Below are 19,381 nucleotides of genomic sequence, written 5' to 3'. Positions count from 1 at the left end.
CCCTGCCTGTTGAGGCTTGGGAGAGGAGGAGTCACTGCTTCTCAGTGGCTTCCGGCCCAAAAAGTCTCTAGAACTGCTTAATGCTAACTCTTTCCACTGAAAGAATGGACTTCAGTGCATCCACAGCGATCAGGTTCAGATACAACGCTAAGTTTCTGTATCTGGAGGAGTCTGAGCATGGGAATGATTAAAGGAGGGACATCATGTCCTCAGAAGATGTTCAGGGAAGGACACACACCCAGGCCATCTGAGCTGGGAGAGAACCACAATGCTCTGAGTCAGGGGGATGGAGGAAATGCCTTTGGGGACTTAAATTCTCACTGGGGCATTACCTGACTTCCTGTGGGCTCCCAGGGCAACACAGGAGTTCTGAGCAGGGCTGTGGTTGTTGGCCAGAATGGAGATTTTTCCAGACTTATCCTGTCCTTAACCTCAAACAGGAATCACATAATAGACTTGAGACCTACAGACTTGTGACCTTGCCTCCCATTATACAGCCAGGAAAACTGAGGCCGGGAAAGGAAGAGGACTCCTAAAGGTGCCAGAGTGAGTCACGATTCCTGACTTTAAAGCACGGTTGGAGAATGACCCTGTAACCCAGGGTCCAGAGCTTTCAGTCTGAGGTTTCCTAAGGCTGCAGCTTTTCCTCATGCACCAGACTGCTTTCATACCTGCCTGGGGCCTGCCTGGGTGGAGGGCTCTCTTCTCTGGGTTCTTTTCCTTGACACTTTATCCACAGCCCCTGTGTGGTCCTGGTTGTACCCAGAGGCCCCCAGGGTGAGCTGGTATGTCATTGGGCAGGAGGCAATCAGGCAGGCGGGCTGGACACTCCAGGTTTGGAAACTGTAATGTTCAGGGAATTTCAATTGGTATTGCTGTCCGGTCCCAGCCAACTGATTAACGGTGCCGAGTTTGAATCAGTGACCCGCCTCCTGGTCCCTCCTCCTTAGCTAGCCTCCTCTCTCCCTCCCTCCTTCCCTTCTTCCCTCCCTCGGCCAGCCCTCCGGGAGGCGCCTGGAGTGGAGGCGAGCTGAGCTCAGGACAGCCGTTGCTCTCTGCTTCTCCCCTCTCCATGCAGTGCTGGCTGATGGAGCGCAGGGCTAACACTAGCTCTAGCTGAGCCCCTGGTCCCCTGTAGCGGAGTCCCCAGAGAGGGAGAGGCCTGTGCTCAGCAGAGTTCTGCCTGGCTCTGCCAGCTCCCCGCACCCCACCATGCCTCCTCTGCTGGACGTTTTCTGGGCTTGCTTCAGGAAAGTGAAGGTAAGTGGCTGCTCAGACCCAGCCCACCCCACTGCTCAGGGGGGAAGGAGGCAGCTGGGGACCACTGCATGCTGGCTGAAGGGCAGATGGGCTTCTGAGACTACCCTGGCACAAGAAAGGCTTGGAGTTCAAGTCTCACCTTTGTCATTTAACCTGCTCTGCGATCTTTTCTGCTGCTTTCCCATGAAAATGAGTAGGGTCTTTTTCACAAAACTTGCCCCGGTTGTTTCTCTGGCCTTGCCACTAAGGCAAGATTCTTGACCCCTTTGAGCCTCCCAGTTTCCTCAGCTTTTAAAATGAAGACAATAGTGACACCAACTTTATAGTATGAAGAGGTTGGTGTTATTATTTGTATCTTCAATGCTTACAAATGTAAGAGATAATCTGTGTAAAGTATGTAACATGATGACTGGCATATAGTATGTAAACCAGTAGCGGTAACTATTATGATGATGATTATTACTAATGTCCATCAACATATAGCAAGCACCTACTCTGTACTAGGCTCCATAGGAGTTACACAAGGGTGTAAAGGAACATAGCTTCTGTCCTCAAAGAGGAGGTAGGAAAAGTGACAGATATTTATTAAGCACCCACTCTATGCAGACACTATGCTAGATAGTCCATCAGTTAAGAAATATTTAGTGACTGCTGCTGTCTCCTCAGACACAGGGGATACAGCTGCACAGCGGGACCCACAAGGCTGCATAGGGCACGATTTCTGCTCTCAAGAACCAAGGAACTGATGTTGATTTAGCATACTCTAGGTACCAGACATAGGCACTTTTTTTAAATTTGGGGGCACTATTTCTTTAAAAGGATCTTTTCATTAAAACACTTGTATCTATGCACTAAGACAACTTGGAGAATAAAGAAATAGAGAAGAAAAAAAACTACTATCCATTATTTTCAGTACTCAGGAAAATAATTTTTAACATTTTAATGTATTTCTTTCTGTCCTTTGTTTTTCATCTGCAGTTCTTCCTTTATCTTTCAAAGCTGTGATTCTTCATTATGCCTATATTATTTTTATTCTGATGTGAAATTCATTTAGCTCAAATTTCCCTTAAGCCATATTTTTAATGGATGTGTAATATGTTACTGAGTTAATTTACTACAATTTAGTTAATCATTGCCCTATTGTTTGAACACAGATTTTTTTCCTTTTCTTTATCATGGTTTTAAATAACACTACAATAAACACCTTTTGAGTCCTTTTTTTGTTTGTACTGATCCCCAGAGGCCAGAGATGAAATTTCTAAGCTAAAGGTGTATGACCAATTTTTTTATGGGCCTGGATATGATTACTAAGTGATTTTATCAAAAGGTTCAAGGGATTACACTCCCACTGTCATTGGATGAGCTCACAGGTGCCCCAAGGCTACAGTGACCTGTCCTTCAGAGGCCAGATGACAGCTCTCAGGCAGTAAGCTCTGTGGGCTGCTGCTAACGATACCTCCAGTCAGAGTGGAAATCAAGCCCTCAAATGTTTGCTGGCTGGGCAGTAGCTGAGCGAATTGGGTCAGTGCCACTCCTCTTCTCTCTTCCAGGCTCATTCAGGGATTTGGGAGATGCCCATTTAGAAAACAAAAGCCTTTGATGGCAATAGGGGTAGAAGGAATGATGCTCCCAGTGAGGACTAACCAGTCATCTCACCAATGCATTCACTGTAGTAGTAATTTGCACCACAATCCATTGTTTGCCTGCTTTTATAGATGGGGAAGGGGCATTGGGAGTGATTGAGAAATGTTTACAAGGTCCCTCAGGTATGACTGGTAGAGTAGGGGTCTGAACTCCTAATTTCATACTCTTCTTGACACCGTGTGGCTTCGCACATTTCAACCCAGTCAGAAGACTTTCAAACAGCTAGCCTGACTAGGAGAGGATGAAAGTAAGGCTGGGACCCTTGGAAGGAAAGATCACTTCCAGCTGGAGGGACTTGGAAAAGTTTCATAGGAGGTCACATTTGGGCTGAGACTGAGGCTTAAAGGAAGAGTCTGTCAGTCCAAAAGGGGGGAAGGGCATTCCAGACATGCCTGGCAGAGGGAGATTCATGAGCAAGAGTGTGGAAGCAGTCAAGTAGCGGTGAGTTGGGGAGCCCTGTACCTCAAGTGCAGGGTTCGAAGGGGGGGGGACTAGAAAGGGGGAACCAGGGGCTGCCTCTCATAGGGCTTGCAATTGATGTATGAGTTTGTGGTCCCAAATGAGATTTTCACTCATCTGTGGGGAAATGAGAGAAAAGTAAAGATAATGTAGTGCAGTTTTCAGAAAGCTGAATTAATTCAACTCAAAAGGCTATTCTCTATTTGGAGATTGTTGTCGCCTTATGGTGGTGGGGTTCAAATGATCTCTTTCCTCTATGAAATAGGAGCGAGACATTTTTTAATTGTCTGTCCTCAGAAAAATAAAAATGTTTGCAACCCTCTGACTTTTCTCCTATTTATTTATTTAAACATTGTCTTCCTCATCCATGAAATTCCAAAGTCTGGAGACTGTTGTGTTAGGGGACAGGGGAATTTTAGTAGAGATATAATTAAATGGATGCCTCTAAGAGAAGCACTCCAGCAGTCTCAGGTGGGGACATTGTAGAGGACCACATGGTGATGCAGAGTCTAGTAAGGTGGCTGTGATGGTGGGGAGGAGATGAGAGATGGGTGTAATGATAAGGACAAGGCAAGGGGAAGCGACAGTGCATGAGGGGTCTGATGCCTGATTAGCACCACTGTCCACTACCCTGGCCAACCATTCTGAGTGCTTGGCATGGATTTAAATCCCTTCATGCTAATTACCCCAATCTTTTCAGACTCCCAGCAAGCACTATCAGCCCATGCCAACCTCTTAGAAATTGTTGGGGTAGGAAAACCCTAAGAAAGGCCAAGGTTCTCTATCCCAGGTCCTAGACACTACTACTCACATGCATATTCACTTCTGTGCATGTCCACGAACACAGAATGTAGATGTGTTTGTGCACACTCTCAGTACACATATATATGCATAGACATGCCATTCAAGCTTATACACACACAAACACATGCAAATGCCCATACAGTGCACAGCCACAAGCATGTAGACTCACAGACATATGCCTGCATGTGCATATAAAAGTAGTTACACTTAGACACAAATACATGCCTTCTCATCCACAAGTATACAGACACAAATGGACCCAGGGAGATACACAAATTTGTGTAGACATACGGAAGCATGCACCCAATGCAAAGGCACACATGCAGGCACATATACACACAGGGCTGTGGCAGACACCAAACAACACACAGTTAGATCTCAGGGTGAGAAGGCAGCCTGCCAGACCCACAAACACACTTCAGTTTCATGTTTCCATTTCCAGTGCTATTGCTTTGAGGCCCCAATCAGACAGGCAGCCCTTCTGGGCTTGTAAACCCAGTTGAGGGCATGGGCTGCTCTGAGCCCCCTGCCCTCTCTGAGCATGTGGGACAGCTGATGGCAAGGATGGGCATGGCTCTGGCAGAGCCTGCCAGAGCTGAAAGGGCCCTTTCAGATCATCTCATTCAACCTTCTTGGAGTCCTGGTAGGGAAACTGAGCCCCACACCATATGGAGCTGTCCCTCAGCTGGAGAGACACGAGGAGCTGGGAAACAGAGAAACTTTGGTTTGAATTCCACCTGGCCCTGCCCAACGCGCACATACACATACTAGCTGTGTGTCTTTGAGCAACTCCTCTCTCAGCCTCAGCTTCCTTGTCTGCAAAATCAGTTCCTGCCTCACAGAAATGCCATGAGGGTTCAGGCAGGTTGTCTTTAAAGTGATTGGCATGGAGTAGGTCGTCAACACACATGACTTATTAGAAGCAGATTTTCTGTACACTGGAGGCACCAAAGCAAAGAACAATGATTATTCCATATTTGGAAACTCTGGGATTAAGGTCTCAGGTCATGTCTGCTTTTCTGCCACAGCCTCCACACCAGAAGCGACCTATTTGGGAGCTGAAGGGTGACACCTTAGAAGCCAGGGATACTGGGAAGGTGGCAAAAAGCCAGGCCAGGGCCTCAGTCTGCTTTGAGCTGCCCTGGGGCTTAGGGGCAGCCAAGGGACAAGATACTTGGATGTGAGATGAACCAAGTATAAATAGTTCCATACGTGTCTGGTGTGTCTTCCCTGGAGGCCAGTGGGCCGGGAGGGTATCTGTGGTCTCTGTGAACAACCACACACACATATGAGTACATCACCCAGCCTCACACTTTCACACATGCACAAACAGGACTGTTTTTTCAGTGTCCTTTTGCCTCCTCCCAGCACCTAACATGGTATTATGCACATAGCAATTGCCCAGAATGTGGATCCTTTCTTATGTTAATCTCTTGTGTTAGGTGGGCATACCAGTCCTTTGGGAACACTGGCCTGGGAGGTGGAGAATCTGGCTGGAATGCCACCTCAGCCATGACCTCGAGATGACTTTGAGAGGGTCAACACTCCCCACTGTCCCTCAGTCTTTTTCCTCTTATAACATAGGTAGTCACACAATATCAGATATGGAAAGGTCCATAGAAACCACCTGTTCCTCCATTTTTTTCTCTCTCCAAACTACTGATGAGGAAACAAGAGAGGAGGAGATGTGCCCAAGTTCACACAGGGGGCCAGGACATAACTGGATGCGTACATGGTCTATGTAATAGCTCATAATTTCCTCACTTATTTTGGGGCAAAATCTCAACACAATCTTTCTCTGGTAGTATCTAACAGCAATCCCAGGCAGGTCATCTAGACACATGCCACACACACATGCACACATCCATGTATGTGCTAATAACCCTGTCTGATTTACTCACATGGCTTCTATGGGAAGCAAAGCAAATCATGGACAGTAATGTCCCTATTAAACTAGGAAGCCTTGTAGAGGTTAGCCACCCAGTCATGGTCCAACAAGGGACTCCAAGCTTTTCCCAAGTCATTGTCCTCACATACTTTTTTTTTTTAAACTTTTACCAAAGTGACTTTTATTTGTATTTCCTACAGAAACAGTAAGTGGTAATTCAGGGCACTTAGTAATTTCTCCAGGTACCAAAGAAGATGTATGAAATCAGTAAGTGCCATTTTGAAGAGTTTTCTGTTATAGATTCAAGTTGGCCTGTTCAGCAAAAGCCAGCACTACTCCTTCAGTACTTTATAAACTGAATCTTCTTCTACTTGTATCCATTTCCTGAGGCTTATGGACCCATTCAAATTCTTCACCTTTAGAATCAAAGGTTCTCTTTCCTGAAGAGATCTTAATTTTAAGGTAAAATGTCATCTAAGTTCCTGAATTCCTACTTTCCTTTCACTATTGAATGTGTACCTGTGAAATCCAAAGAAGATATAATCCTGTTGATTGTGGAATGTGGCAACCTGTCTTCCAATAAACTGAGGATTATGGGGGAAAGAGAGATGCAAATATTCATCCAACAGAATGACCATGCTGTGTTGTAAAATTATTCAGATTATTTCAGGTTTGTGTTCAGTGGGGTCCTTTGCCTCTTAATTTCTTTACACAGACGAACACTGCTCATTTTAAAATAAGCAGTTGGTCCATTTGGAAAGTGACTCAGAATTAATCTATCTGGTGTTTTATGATCTTCATCTGTAATGATCAGATCTGTGAAATCTCTTGAGATGCACTGTGGAATAACTTTTTTTAGAGCCAGCTCTCTTTTTGTAATAAACTTGTGAGTTTGGTATAACTGTGGAGAGCTGTACACAGTCGTACTATTCTCCCATGAGGTCTATCTGATGTTGTAATGAGAATCTTGGGAGAAGTTTGTTGAAATATGAAGCAAATTCGTCTGTAGCTTCATCATCAACAACCTCTTCATCATTAGGTTCCCCTGTAGCTGCATCGCACACACGCTGGTTGCCAATGTTCTTGGGCAGAGGCTTTGGTGGAACCTTATTACCAAGAACCTCTCCCTATTTTTTCATCTTTTTCTTAGTTGCCAACTTTTCCTTCCACTGGTGCTGTTTCCACTGCATGAACATTAAGTGTTGCCACTGTTGGATCTTAATCTCTGAAATGCTGAAGCCTGGAGGAAAGGCAGACATGTTTGGGGGTTGGACCTTGCTTTCTGTCGCCCCATCCTCAATAACTGCACCCTCCTGAAGGTTCTTCAGTAGCACCTTTGCATTTCAGGCCTTTCTTTGTGTAGCCACTAGTCTTCTGCATCGTGTTTGCTCCTTGAAGTCTGTATGGAAAACTGTCCTCACATACTTAGTTGCGCATAGGAGTGCATATGTGCATGAGGGCTCATCTGTATTCACCCAAGGACACATTCTGAAGCATCTTGTCCTGTTCAAGAGCTATTACAGTGTGCATGGGACTTTCAGGTGGCTGCCTGGGCACCTGTTCACATGGAGGTGTGCTTTTACATCCCCTATGCAGGCTCATCTTCATGCACATACATGTGCTCATGCATGCACATGTGTTCACTTGTGCTTGTTCACACCCTGGGTCCTCTCTGTCCCCAGGCCAGCTTACAGCTTCCCAGTCTTTGCTCAGAATCAGCATGGCAGGTTACAGGGTGAGAATGTGGCAATGGCTGGTGATTCAGCAATTCCACTCCTAGTCCCCAGGATGTCTCTACTTTTCCAGACCTTTGTCATCCCAGGCAAGACTCATTTGCCATATGCAGTGTGTATTTGCTGTGAGAGGGGCAGGAGGGATTATAGAATTCAGAAGAGCACATGAATGAGTAGAAACCCTCACGTACTTCTGGATGCCATTCCCACATTCCATGTCAATGTCCTCTTTACCAAGTAGGTGGCCAGGCACTGTTGCACACCTCCAACAATACGGGGCTCACCACCTCTTTAGATAGCTTGTTTCATTTTAAGGTACTACCACAGGTCTGTTAATCAGCCTGAGTTTAGGTGTGTATATCTGAAACTTGTACATATGGCCATCTCTCAATTACTGGGTCCAAAGAAAGGAGTTATGACATAGACTTTCAGGTTGTGGAAAAACCACTTAGCAAAGGGCAAGAAAAAGCCCTATACCCCAGAGAAGGAGGTTTCACCCCCAGGACCCCTCTCTGCATTTTCACAGACTAGTCAGATTTTGTGTCAGTTGAGTGGTGGGTACTGGCTCCAACACAGGTGAAAAATTCACACTGTGGATTGTCTGTGTGTAACTACTTGTAGATCATCCAGATGCTGACATATGCTCTGTATATGTGAGGCATAGGTCATTGGCATAGATGGTGTAAAAGAGATGTGAGTTCATTTTTGGGTGATCTAGGAAGCTTTCTTAGAAGAGTCTTCTCGTTCCAAAGAGAAGGCATTTTGGTGTGGCAGAAAGAGCACTGGACATGGCGTCAGACTGACCTGCACACAATGCCCAACTCTGCCACATCTAGGCTAAGTGGACCTGAGCAAGCTGCCTCTCCTCAGTGGGTAAGACTTGGTGGAGTTACAAGCGCAATGCTGTATATACAAGCCTGGCGTATGGTGGACGTGCACTTGGATTGGAATCTGAAAGGATGATTCATAAAGGAAAAGATAAGGGAGACTTCTTCAAGGACGAGTAAAGTTGGAGACAGGAGAGGGAGGAGGCAAGGAGCCAGGAGAGTTGCTCTGGGTGTAGACATTGGGAGTGAAAGGTGATAGATGAAGGGGCCAAAATGACAGACTTGGAAATTGGTGTGTGGGAAGTCAACTTTGGTATTCTTGGTGCAGGAAAGGACCAAAACCTCTAGCGTAAGGGGGCATGTCATCCAGCCCTTTATTATTTGAGCCACAATTCGCTAGCTGTGTGACTTTGAGAAAATCACGTCACCTTCTGAGCTTTAGTTTCCTCTCTGTAAAATGCAGCTAATAATAGTACTCACCTTGTAAAACTGTTAGTGGGCTTAAATGAGTTATTACACTATATATAAATGGCTTAGAAAAGTATGTGGCACCCAATCAGCAAACATTAACCATTGTTATTATTTGTATACTGGGGAAAATTAGAATTCATACCTTGTAAGGCTGTAGTGAGAGTTGCATGAAATAATGATGGCAAAGCCTGTTGATATGTCTACTTGTTTTTTTATCTTGAATGAAAGGGGGGGTTTCCTTAGGCTGAGAATAGGCTTCAGGAATTCATACCTTCATTCAATTGAGCAATATGAATTCAAGCTCTACTAAATGACAATCCTTGTGTTAGGCCTTGGGCAGATGGATAATGTTTAGCAAAATAGTTATAGGTCCCTACCCATGGAGCTTTCTGTCTAGCAGATATAGCATGAGAGTTTTTCACACTCACAACCTCCCCACCCAAGTACCCTGTGGATGGGTATGACTGATTTAGTTCAGAAGATGTCAGAATAGAAATTGTCTGATCAGTCAACAACTGTAGTCTATCTAGCACCAGTGTGTGGCAATCCCACCTGGTCTGCAAGGTCATGGGATGGCTAAACTTGGGTCCAGGGTACTTCCTGTAGCAACACAGCCAGAACAGCCTTGAAAGTAGGCCCAGTCTGGGGATGAGGATGGGGACCTCTATAACTTGCCTGATCTCAGTTCACTCCTAATGCTTGCCCCACTTCCCCTGTTGCCCATCTCAGAAAAATGAATGTGATTTGCTCAAGAGTCACCTGAAATTGGACAATGTTTGTTCTGGGGAGTGGGAAAGATGGGGATGGGCACTGGAGAGGTGAGATGAGAAGTAGGAAGCAAGGCATGGACTCTGACTGATGTCTTAGACACAAATTCTTACTTTGCCTTTAGCTTTTTTGGTGCCAAAGCAATATGAGTGGGAGCTGCTCAGGTTGGGGGGGCGGGTTATGTTGGAAGACATACCTGACAATATGGCTGGTAGGCCATATTTGCAAAAACTGCAAATGGCATTGTCAGATTTTTTTTTCCTGTAGAGTACTAGAAAAAGTAAGAGCTAAAATGAGCTAACATTCATAGAGCAGCTACTATGTAGTAGATACTGTTTCAAGCCCTTCACATATATTGACTCACCTCGCCATCACAATAACTCTGCAAGGCAAATGCTATTATTCTCGTCATCCTCATTTTACTGAAACACAGAAGGGATTGGAAACTTATCCAAGCTCTTAAGTGATAAACTTGGGATATTAAACCCAGGTAATCTAGGTCTAAAGTCCATATTCTATCCACTGTATTTATGTTATTTGTGCCTCAGTTTCTCCACCTATAAAACAAAGGACTCTCTGAGAGTCCTTCCTGCTGTGGCACTCTCACTGTATTTTTTCTGACTTTTTAATTAAATTTACTGGGGTGACACACTGGTTAATAAAATGTACAGGTTTCAGAGGTACACTTGTATAATACATCATCTGTACATTGTATTGTGTGCTCACCACCCCAAGTCAATTCTCTTTCCACTACCATGTATCCCGCCTTTTTACCCTCTTCTACCTCCCCCTGCTCACTTTCCTTCTGGTAATTGCCATAATGTTGTTTGAGTCTGTGAGTGTTTTTTTTGCTTAATCTTGTCACCTTTTTCATCCAGCTGCCCCAAGCCACTCCACTCTGATAGCTGTTAGTCTGTTCTCTATTTATGAGCCTGTTTCTATTTTGTTAGTTTATATTGTTCACTAGATTCTACATATGAGTGAAGTCATATGGTACTTGCCTTTCTCTGCCTGGGTTATTTCACTTATCACAGTGTTCTCCAAGTCCATCCATGCTGTCACAAAAGGTAAAATTTCCTTCTTTGTTACAGCCAAGTAGTTTTCCATTGTGTAAATGTCGCATAGTTGTTTTATCCACTCATCTACTGATGCACACTTGGACTGCTTGCAAATCTTGGCTATTGTAAATAATGCTGCAATGAACATAGGGGTGCACATATTCTTTTGAATTAGTGTTTTGGGTTTCTTCAGATAAATTCCCAACAGTGGAATCACTTGGTCAAAAAGCAGTTCCATTTTTGAGGAAACTCCATACTGCTTTCTGCACTGGCTGCACCAGTCTGCATTCCCACCGACAGTGCACAAGTGTTTCTCATTCTCCACATCCTCACCAGCACTTTGTCATTTTTTGATTTATTGATGACAGCCATTCTGGTGAATGTGTTGTGATATCTCATTGTGGTTTTAATTAGCATCTCTCTGATTAGTGACATCGAGCATTTTTTCATATGTCTCTGGGCCCTCTGTATGTTCTCTTTGGAGAAATGTCCATTCAGGTCCTTAGCCCAATTTTTTATTGTTGACTTTATTACAGATGTTCCCCATTCCCTCCCATTTTCCCACCTCCAACCACACCCTGCCCACCCCCTCTCCTGGCCTTCATACTACTATTATTGTCTGTGTCCATGGGCTATATGTATATGTTCTTTGGCTAATGTCTTCACCTTCTTTTATCCAGCCCCCCCATGGCCCTCCCTTCTGAGATCTGTCAGTCTGTTCCAGGTATCCATGCTTCTGTTCCTATTTTGCTTATTAGTTTATTTTGTTCATTAGATTCCACATATAAGTGAGATCATATGGTATTTGTCTTTCTCTGCCTGGCTTATTTCACTTAGCATAATACTCTCCAGGTCCATCCATGCTGTTGCAAAAGGTAAGATTCCCTTCTTTTTCACAGCCACATAGTATTATTCCATTGTATAAATATGCCACACATTTTTTTATCCACTCATCTACTGTTAGATACTTGGGCTGTTTCCAGATCTTGGCTATTGTCCTTTTCTGATTGATGTTTCAGGATTCTTAGCCTTTGCCCATTTTTTAAATTGGATTGTTTCTCTTCCTGCTGTTGAGTTGTATAAGTTCTTAATAAATTTTGGGTATTAACCCTACATCAGATGTATCACTGGAGAATACATTCTCCCATTCAGTGATGTTCTTTCATTTTGTTGATGGTTTCCTTTGCTGTCTGGCACTCCCATTATATTTCATATATAATTCTCTGATCTTCCAGGCCAAGTGAAAAAAAAAAAAACTGCTCCCAAAATGTCAGTGATTTCCACTCAAGGTCCCTGGGGAGGACAGGAAAGCCTGGGTCAGGGAAACGAGCCTGCACTGAAGGCCAGTCCTCCCAGCGGCCCCTGGGTCCTGAGAACAGCTGGAGGTTTGGGAAGTCCTGGGAGCCAGAGCCTGGGCTGCATTTCCAAGTCACTAGTAACAATACCAGGGAGCAGCAACTCACATGACCTGGACTGGGATGTAGGGTCAGAGGTTTCACAATGGGGTAGGGGAGTTGAGCTCTTTGACCCCACCCATCAGGCCCACCTCTGAGCTGCTGCAGCTGCTGGTTATCACCAGGGATCTCAGCAACCAGGTAGTTCAAAGGTTGGGGCTGTTAAGGGGAAGTCTTGTACTTAGGGAATGAGGCTTGAAGCCCTGGAAATGGGTGTGAGTTGATTTTCTCTGGCCCTTCCTCTAACCTGGGCTGGGTCACCCTGGGGCCTTGAGAGAAGAATGTGGTATGATGATAGAATGCAGTAGCTGCTGGAAATGGGACAGTAATCTGGTAGCTCAGCTTTAGCCTCTCCTTTCTCTCTCTCAGCCTCAGTTTCCTGATCCACAAAATGGCAGCAGATTTCCTACTTCATAATTGATTGCAACAATGGCATGTGCAAAAGGACCCACTGTGTGTGGTTGCTCAGCAAATGTAGGTTCAATTTGAGGAAAGTTGATAGGTTGCTCTCTGTGACCCTGGGCCCATGGCTTGTGCCCTCAGTTTTCCTATCTATAACATAAGAAATTATACCTGCTTGGGGAGAACCTAGAATTGGGAATATCCAGTGGAAGTAAAAAGAAAGTAGGAAACACTGGTGTTAGGACCCTGAAGCTCAGAAAGTGGGTTGTTTAGGTAATTCCCTCCACTTCTCCTAGCCCCACACCTGGTCAGACTAGTTCAGAGTCTGGAAAATAGGCTTCATTCCACTCTGGAACCACTGTGTGTCTCCCCTCCGGGCGTTTTCCTGCATTCACCCTGTATAAGGCCCCTCTCCTGGCAGTACTCCCAAGCTCTGGTCAGGAAGGAGGGTCCCTGTTGGCCAGTGGGAAAGTCAAGTCTTCGGGATATGACATTCCTGAGATTATCCAGAGAACCCCTGGGGGTTGCAGCTGCTAGCTCACTCTCCTTCCTGGCCCAGCTCTTGCCTGCTGTGGAGGCGGGGAGTCAGTAGGCTAGAGAAGGCTGGGGGAAAAGGGGCGCAAAGGCCAGAATCTGGACCTGGAGAGGCCCTGTGGGCCAGGAGAGGAGTGGGGAGTGGGGGAGGTGGAAAGGAGGCCCTGCCAGGACTGGCAGGAGGAAATTAAGGTGAATAGAGTTCAAGGCAGCAGGGATTTCTGTCATAGGGTGAGTTATAAAATGACATGCAGATCAGCATTCCTGAGGCTATAGGTCGGGCACTCTTTTGGGGGTGGATGAGTGTGTAGTAGACCATGGTAGTCCTGGGGCATAGGCAAGAGGAGTCCAGCCTTCTGAAAGAACCCACACTCCATGCTAGTGGGGACAGCTCATACCCTCTGAGAGAAAGCAAAGGGAAGATAGACCCTCTGGGGAGTCCTCAGAAAGGCGGTCCCAGACTCAGTTGTACCAAGACCTTCTAGAATTCATTGCTTCCATTGACCTTTCCTGGCTGGGATTGTTCCTTACTCTCTCTCTTATGAGGAAAGGATAAGCATCATTAGGGACCCACTGTCACTATAGGCAACAAGTCTGAAGCCCAGCAAAGAATTGGTCAAAGTCACATGTGTTGATCAGTCCTACTCTGAACTGGGTCTCCTCTACCCTTTCCAGGGAAGAGATGGGTGTCCCTCAGGGCTGCAGCACCCTATTCCCAGCAGACATCACACCCTGAACATGAGTTCATAATCCCAGATCCCTGGGATGGGGTTTAAAAGTGGCCCCATGACACCAGTACTCTAATTTAGGACTCAGTGGCACACTCAATCCAGCTCCAGCCTGCATCCCACCCTCCATGCACCCAGCTGTCTCCACCTAGGACTGTGAGCACCTCAGAGGACCCAGCCTGTGTCTTATCTGCCCCTGTATCCAGCCCAACACAGCCCCTGTTCTAGGCCTAGCCTCGGGGAGTTGGCTGAGTGCACAGAATACACTCACACACTCACGCACACCCAAGTGGCCAAGCTCTCTGCACCCCCTCACAGTGGAGAGACCTCAAGAGACATCAGCTCCTGAGGGGTCCACACAGCCTACTTCCCACAGTAGCCATAGTCTCTGCTGGCAGAACATGGGGCTCAGCCTGGGGGCGGTGAGAGCTCAGTCTGGAGGAAGGGAGGGTCAGGCTGTGAATAGGGCTCTGTGTGGCTCAGCTGAGAGGGCCGGGGGAGGCTGGAATGTGAAGAACGTGCTCTCCTGACTGGCCCCCAGGCTTGGGCCTGTGGCACAGAGCTGGCCAGGAGCTCAGGGGAAGCAGAGAAACCAGGCAAGGAAAGGATGAATAATTTCCCTAAGCTTGCCATTAGATGGTAGGATAAGGGCTAGTCACAGAGCTTTCAGGTTTAGCATTCAGAGACCATGCACGGATAGTGAGCTCTGTCCCAGCCACTTCTGGCTGAGAACTCCTTGGTCTGCACAGAACCTGTCAGTGGCCTTTGCACCCTGTCTCCGAGTTACCCCTCTCAGGCTTCCCAGCTTCTTGAACAGCAAGTAGCTTTCTGCCTCCACCCCCCTTTTGGCTCTCTGTCCTTTTCACTTTTTCAACATGGCTCCCTTTAAGTCTCAGAAACTCCTGATCTGTCTTTTTTCTGTCTAGTCACTCTATCTGCCACTAGATTGCAAGCTGCTCAGGGGCAGGGACCATGCCTGCTTCTGTGCAAATTTGCACCTGCAAATCTACCACAGTGCCTACTGGACAGTTCTGAGTGGATGCTGCACAGACCCTCAAACCCAACAGGCCCAAAAGAGCTTCATTACAAAAGGAAGAACCACTCTCCCCTGGCCCCAAACCACATCTTTTCTTCTGTTCCTGACCTCAGATCCCGTATTTTGCTGTGTATAATGTGTATTTTTTTGCCCCCAACATTTTTTAAAGGTTTTATTTATTTATTTTTAGACAGAGCAGAAGGGAGAGAAGGACAGAAACATCAATGTGCGGTTGTCTCTCGCACGCCCCCTGTCAGAGACCTGGCTCATAACCCAGGCATGTGCCCTGACTGGGAATCAATTGGCAACCATTTGGTTCACAGGGCAGCACTCAATCCACTGAGCCACATCAGGCAAAGGCATTGCCCAAATTTCTGAGTGAAAAATAAGGGTGCATATTATACATGGGTAGTACTAATTCCGTATCTATACAAATGTTTTTAATTCTTTTATTTATGCTTATGCGTTAAAAGTATAACTCTAGAAAGCAACAACGATATCCATATGCAAAATAATATACTGGAATATGATGATTGGTTTTGTTTCTAAATGTAAATGAATAAACAACTGAATTAAAAATTAAAACAAAGGATTTTTTTTCCTGAAAGTTTGGGTCAAAAACATGGATGTGCATTATACATGGCAAAATATGGCAATAGCCCCTGTCAGCCACTCTGTTTCCCAGGCCAGAAACGATGAATTCATCCTTGACACCTCTTTCATCCTACCATTGACTTTGGTTCTAATGAAGAAATAGTTTATATATTGCTCCTGTCCTTTCTATTCCAAAAACCACTGCCCTGATCTGCTCCGTCCTTATCACTAGTTTTGCCCAACTTCTCCTACCCCCATTTCCAATCTATTCTTTACAGATAGAGTAACATTCTGAACTATGAATCTGACTATGTTACTCCCATGTTTAGACCTCTTCAATGGCTCTCCATGGGGCTCTGCATAAAGTTCAAGTTTCTTCATGTGACCTAGAAGGTCCTTCATGATTTGACTCCCACCCACGGCTCCAGACTCATTTCTCACTCTCTGTCTGGCACTCTGCTCTCTAGCCAGACTACACACAGTTCTTCAAACCATATGCTTGCACATGTCCTTGCCCTTTGCTATGCTATTCCTTCTGCTTGCCATGTTCTGCCTCTTTGTCTGCCTCATGAACTACTATTCATCCTTCGAGACCTGTTCCAAATGCTGCTTCCTTCCCAAATGTCCTCATGACAACGCACCTGCACTGTCAGCAACTAATTATTCCCTCTGCTCAGTTCCACAAGGCTTTTATACTTTCCAACAGCACTCACATGCAATTGTGATGATTTGTGCACGTGGCCTACCCAACCCCCCAACTTGGCTGTGAATTCCTCAAGGGCAGGGAACATGCCAGTTTTAGTTGAATCTCTGATTACCCAGCACAGAGCCTGGCCCTGAGGAGGTTCATAGTGAGTGAATAAATGACCCACTGGGTGGGGAGATGGTCAGCACTAATCATGGTCTTCTTCTAGAATAGCTGTCTACAACCAGAACACAAAAGAAGCCTTCACTTGGTAGCAGAACTCTGATGCAAAAGCTCATATCTCATCTTACCCTGTAAGCCCCTCAGCTAACAAAATAGTGGCAGGATCAGGGTCCAGAACAGAGTGGGACTTGTAGTCCTGGCCCAGTCTGGGTTATCCTGGGCCGCAGAAAAAATTGGATGCCATAAAATTGGCAGCCGCATAGGCTTAAAGTGTAAACTTGGTGCTGACATTTACTAACTGTGTGACCTTGGGTAAGTCATTTCACTTCTCTGGGCCTCATTTTTCTCATGTATCATATGAGGATAATAAAACCTACCATGCAGACTGGTTGTGACAGTCAAACAAGGCCACTTATTTGTAACTTGTAAATTCTTGTGTAAATTTAAAGCCTTATTAGCTCCTGAACTAGCTTTAATTCTGTTATACCTATGACAGTTTGAGGGGTAGGGTGGGAGAGGAGGTATTTGATATGAATAGAACAGGACTGCAGAACAGTCCGCCCCACCTGTCAGTTCTCCTAATTTCCCAGAATTGTCACATTTAGGACTACATAGGGGCTTATTCCTCCTTCTCTCCCACTCCTTCGTCTTTTCTTTTTGCTACCCTTTGCCCATTAGTGAGAAGTATATTGACTTGCTTAATCCTAAATAGTCCGATTCGTAGCTTTGTAGGGGAATTTCATGTTTGTCTCTCTTGACTGGTCTTTCTTCTCTTTTAAAGCCTATGTCATTCCAGAATTTTCTATTTCCTTCACTAGTATCCCTCAAGGGCTTTGTCAATGAACACCTGGGGATCACCTCCTGCCCCGTATTCTCCTGTGGTCAATTGTGGGTTGAAGATTCACCAGGTTGTCTTGTGGTCTACAAGAGTATGCCCGACCTTTACTCATTTTAGGGTGCTCTAGGGCTGAGCCTAATCTCCAAGGATTAGAGATCATTGTTGTCTGTACCTGCTGTGGCAATCATTGTTCAGAGGATAAGAGAGATGAAAAATACTGTGGCAAACTCTTTTCCTGATAACTGTTGTTTGGTTTAGAGCTGACTGCACAAAAGCAAGAGAATAGGTAAGAAGCCCCATCTATCTCTAAGAGGAACCCTCTTTTCTTTCCTTCTTAACTATTGAATTAACATTTCTACCATTACTATTTTAGGCCAAGCCACCGATGTTGCTTATCTAAACTATTGCAAAAGTCTCCTAAGAGATCTTCCTGTTTTCATTCTAGCCCCACAATGCATTCCCCACACAGCTGCCAGAGGGATCTTCTGAAGATGGGATCATATCTTGTCATTCTCCTGCTCTACATCTCCCAGTGGCTACCTGCTGTCATTTGAATCAAAGATGAAACCCTCACTCTGGCCTTCAAAGCCCTGAGTAATTTGGCCTCTGCTGTTCTCTTCAACCTCTGCCTAGACTCTTCTGCACCTAGATCATCATATTGCTGGCTCCTTCTTGTCATTCAGGACTCTGCTCAAAGTTCAACTTCTTTGAGAGACCTTCTCTGACCACCATTTCTAAAGAAAAGCAATACCCTTATTCCTCCTGCTCTATCACTCTCTACCTTATCCTGGTTTTTTTTTTTTTTTTCAATTTTCCTTTCCTGGTTCTTAGGACATGTGAAATGTCCTTATTTATTGATTGATTGACCTGTGTATTATTTTCCCCTACTCCACAAGGACAGGGACATTACTTGTCTAGATTACTGCTATATTCTTAGCATCCAGAATAGGGCTTTGAGGGGCATTGATGCTTTAGAAATATTTCCTGAATGAATGAATTTATAAAGTACTTTATCATTTTTAAAAGTGCTTAAAGGTACATTAATTTCTCACTAAGCCTATGAGGCTGGGATTATTACTATCCTAGTATTGTGAATGCAGAAACTACAGCTCAGTAGGTTATGTCCAATGACACATAATCAGTAAGTAGAAGGTGGCCCTGAATTTGAGATTGCCAATTCTACATACTACTGTTTCCACCAACACACCTTTCTTCTAACCTGGTTGATGCTATACCAAGGATGGTATGTGCCAAGCCAATGCTGACCAATTCTTTCATAATCCTTATTGTCAGACCTTGCAACAGTACATGAATTGTGTAGATTGTCCCCAACCCCCTAACTTGGTGCTGCTCCCTATGTGGTGAACTGAAGGAGTCAGCAAGTGAAGTGAGAGAAAGTATTATGGTGGGCAGTTAAGAGTCTGGGCTTCTAGGTTCCATTATCCTCCACTTGTACTTCATTTTCCTTTTCTGTGGCCCTCAGTGTGTTTTTCTGTAAAATGGGCATCTTGAACTTGCTGACTGCAAAGACCTCTTCCCATTCTGACATTGCATGGGTGTCTGCAATGTTTTGATTTCTTCTCTGTTTCCTTTGCAGTGCTTCCCGATACGGCCTGGGAGGAAGAATGCTGGTAAGTGTGCGAGGTGGGGCTCACAAGTAGCATGCAATGGGTCAGAGCTTCGTGCCCCTATTGGGCTGGCTGATTAGGTTCCTGGGCAGTATAGCCAATGACTTAGGTGCAGAATTTGGAGAGGATCTGTCTCCCTCCAGTGGGCATTTCCTGGGCTACATGGGCCTGGCCTTTTGAAGGTGAGTAAGCATGCACAGCTTCTTCATTTCTAGGATGGAGGGTTTTCTCTGGTTAGAGAGCCAGAGGAGGATTTCCTTGAAGAGCTATCAGCAAGTGGCAGCTACCCATATGCTTCCCTTGTTCTCAGAGGCCTTTATCCACTGGGGAGGAAGTATGTTAGGGTTGGCAGGTATGCTGAGAAACGCAACAGGTAAGTGGAGGGTG

The 19,381-nt window shown here is 45.4% G+C and overlaps 1 protein-coding gene and 1 pseudogene across 1 annotated transcript in view; one reads left to right on the top strand and one right to left on the bottom strand.

Moving 5' to 3' along the window:
• Window positions 1-1,041: 1,041 nt before the first annotated feature.
• The window catches only part of STARD8 (StAR related lipid transfer domain containing 8), a 77,251-nt gene continuing 58,911 nt past the window's right edge, over window positions 1,042-19,381 (top strand). The window contains exons 1-2 of the mRNA XM_036016968.1: window positions 1,042-1,260; window positions 18,964-18,997. Coding sequence (XP_035872861.1) covers window positions 1,213-1,260; window positions 18,964-18,997 — 82 coding nt within the window. The 5' untranslated portion in view covers window positions 1,042-1,212. The remainder of the gene's footprint in view (window positions 1,261-18,963; window positions 18,998-19,381) is intronic.
• Window positions 6,393-7,853, bottom strand: LOC114505417 (annotated as a pseudogene).

The sequence above is a fragment of the Phyllostomus discolor genome, chromosome X (genome assembly GCF_004126475.2).
Source record: "Phyllostomus discolor isolate MPI-MPIP mPhyDis1 chromosome X, mPhyDis1.pri.v3, whole genome shotgun sequence".
NCBI classification, from domain to species: domain Eukaryota; kingdom Metazoa; phylum Chordata; class Mammalia; order Chiroptera; family Phyllostomidae; genus Phyllostomus; species Phyllostomus discolor.
The sequence above is the reverse complement of the archived record's forward strand: the minus strand, read 5'-3'. Positions and strand labels throughout refer to the sequence as shown.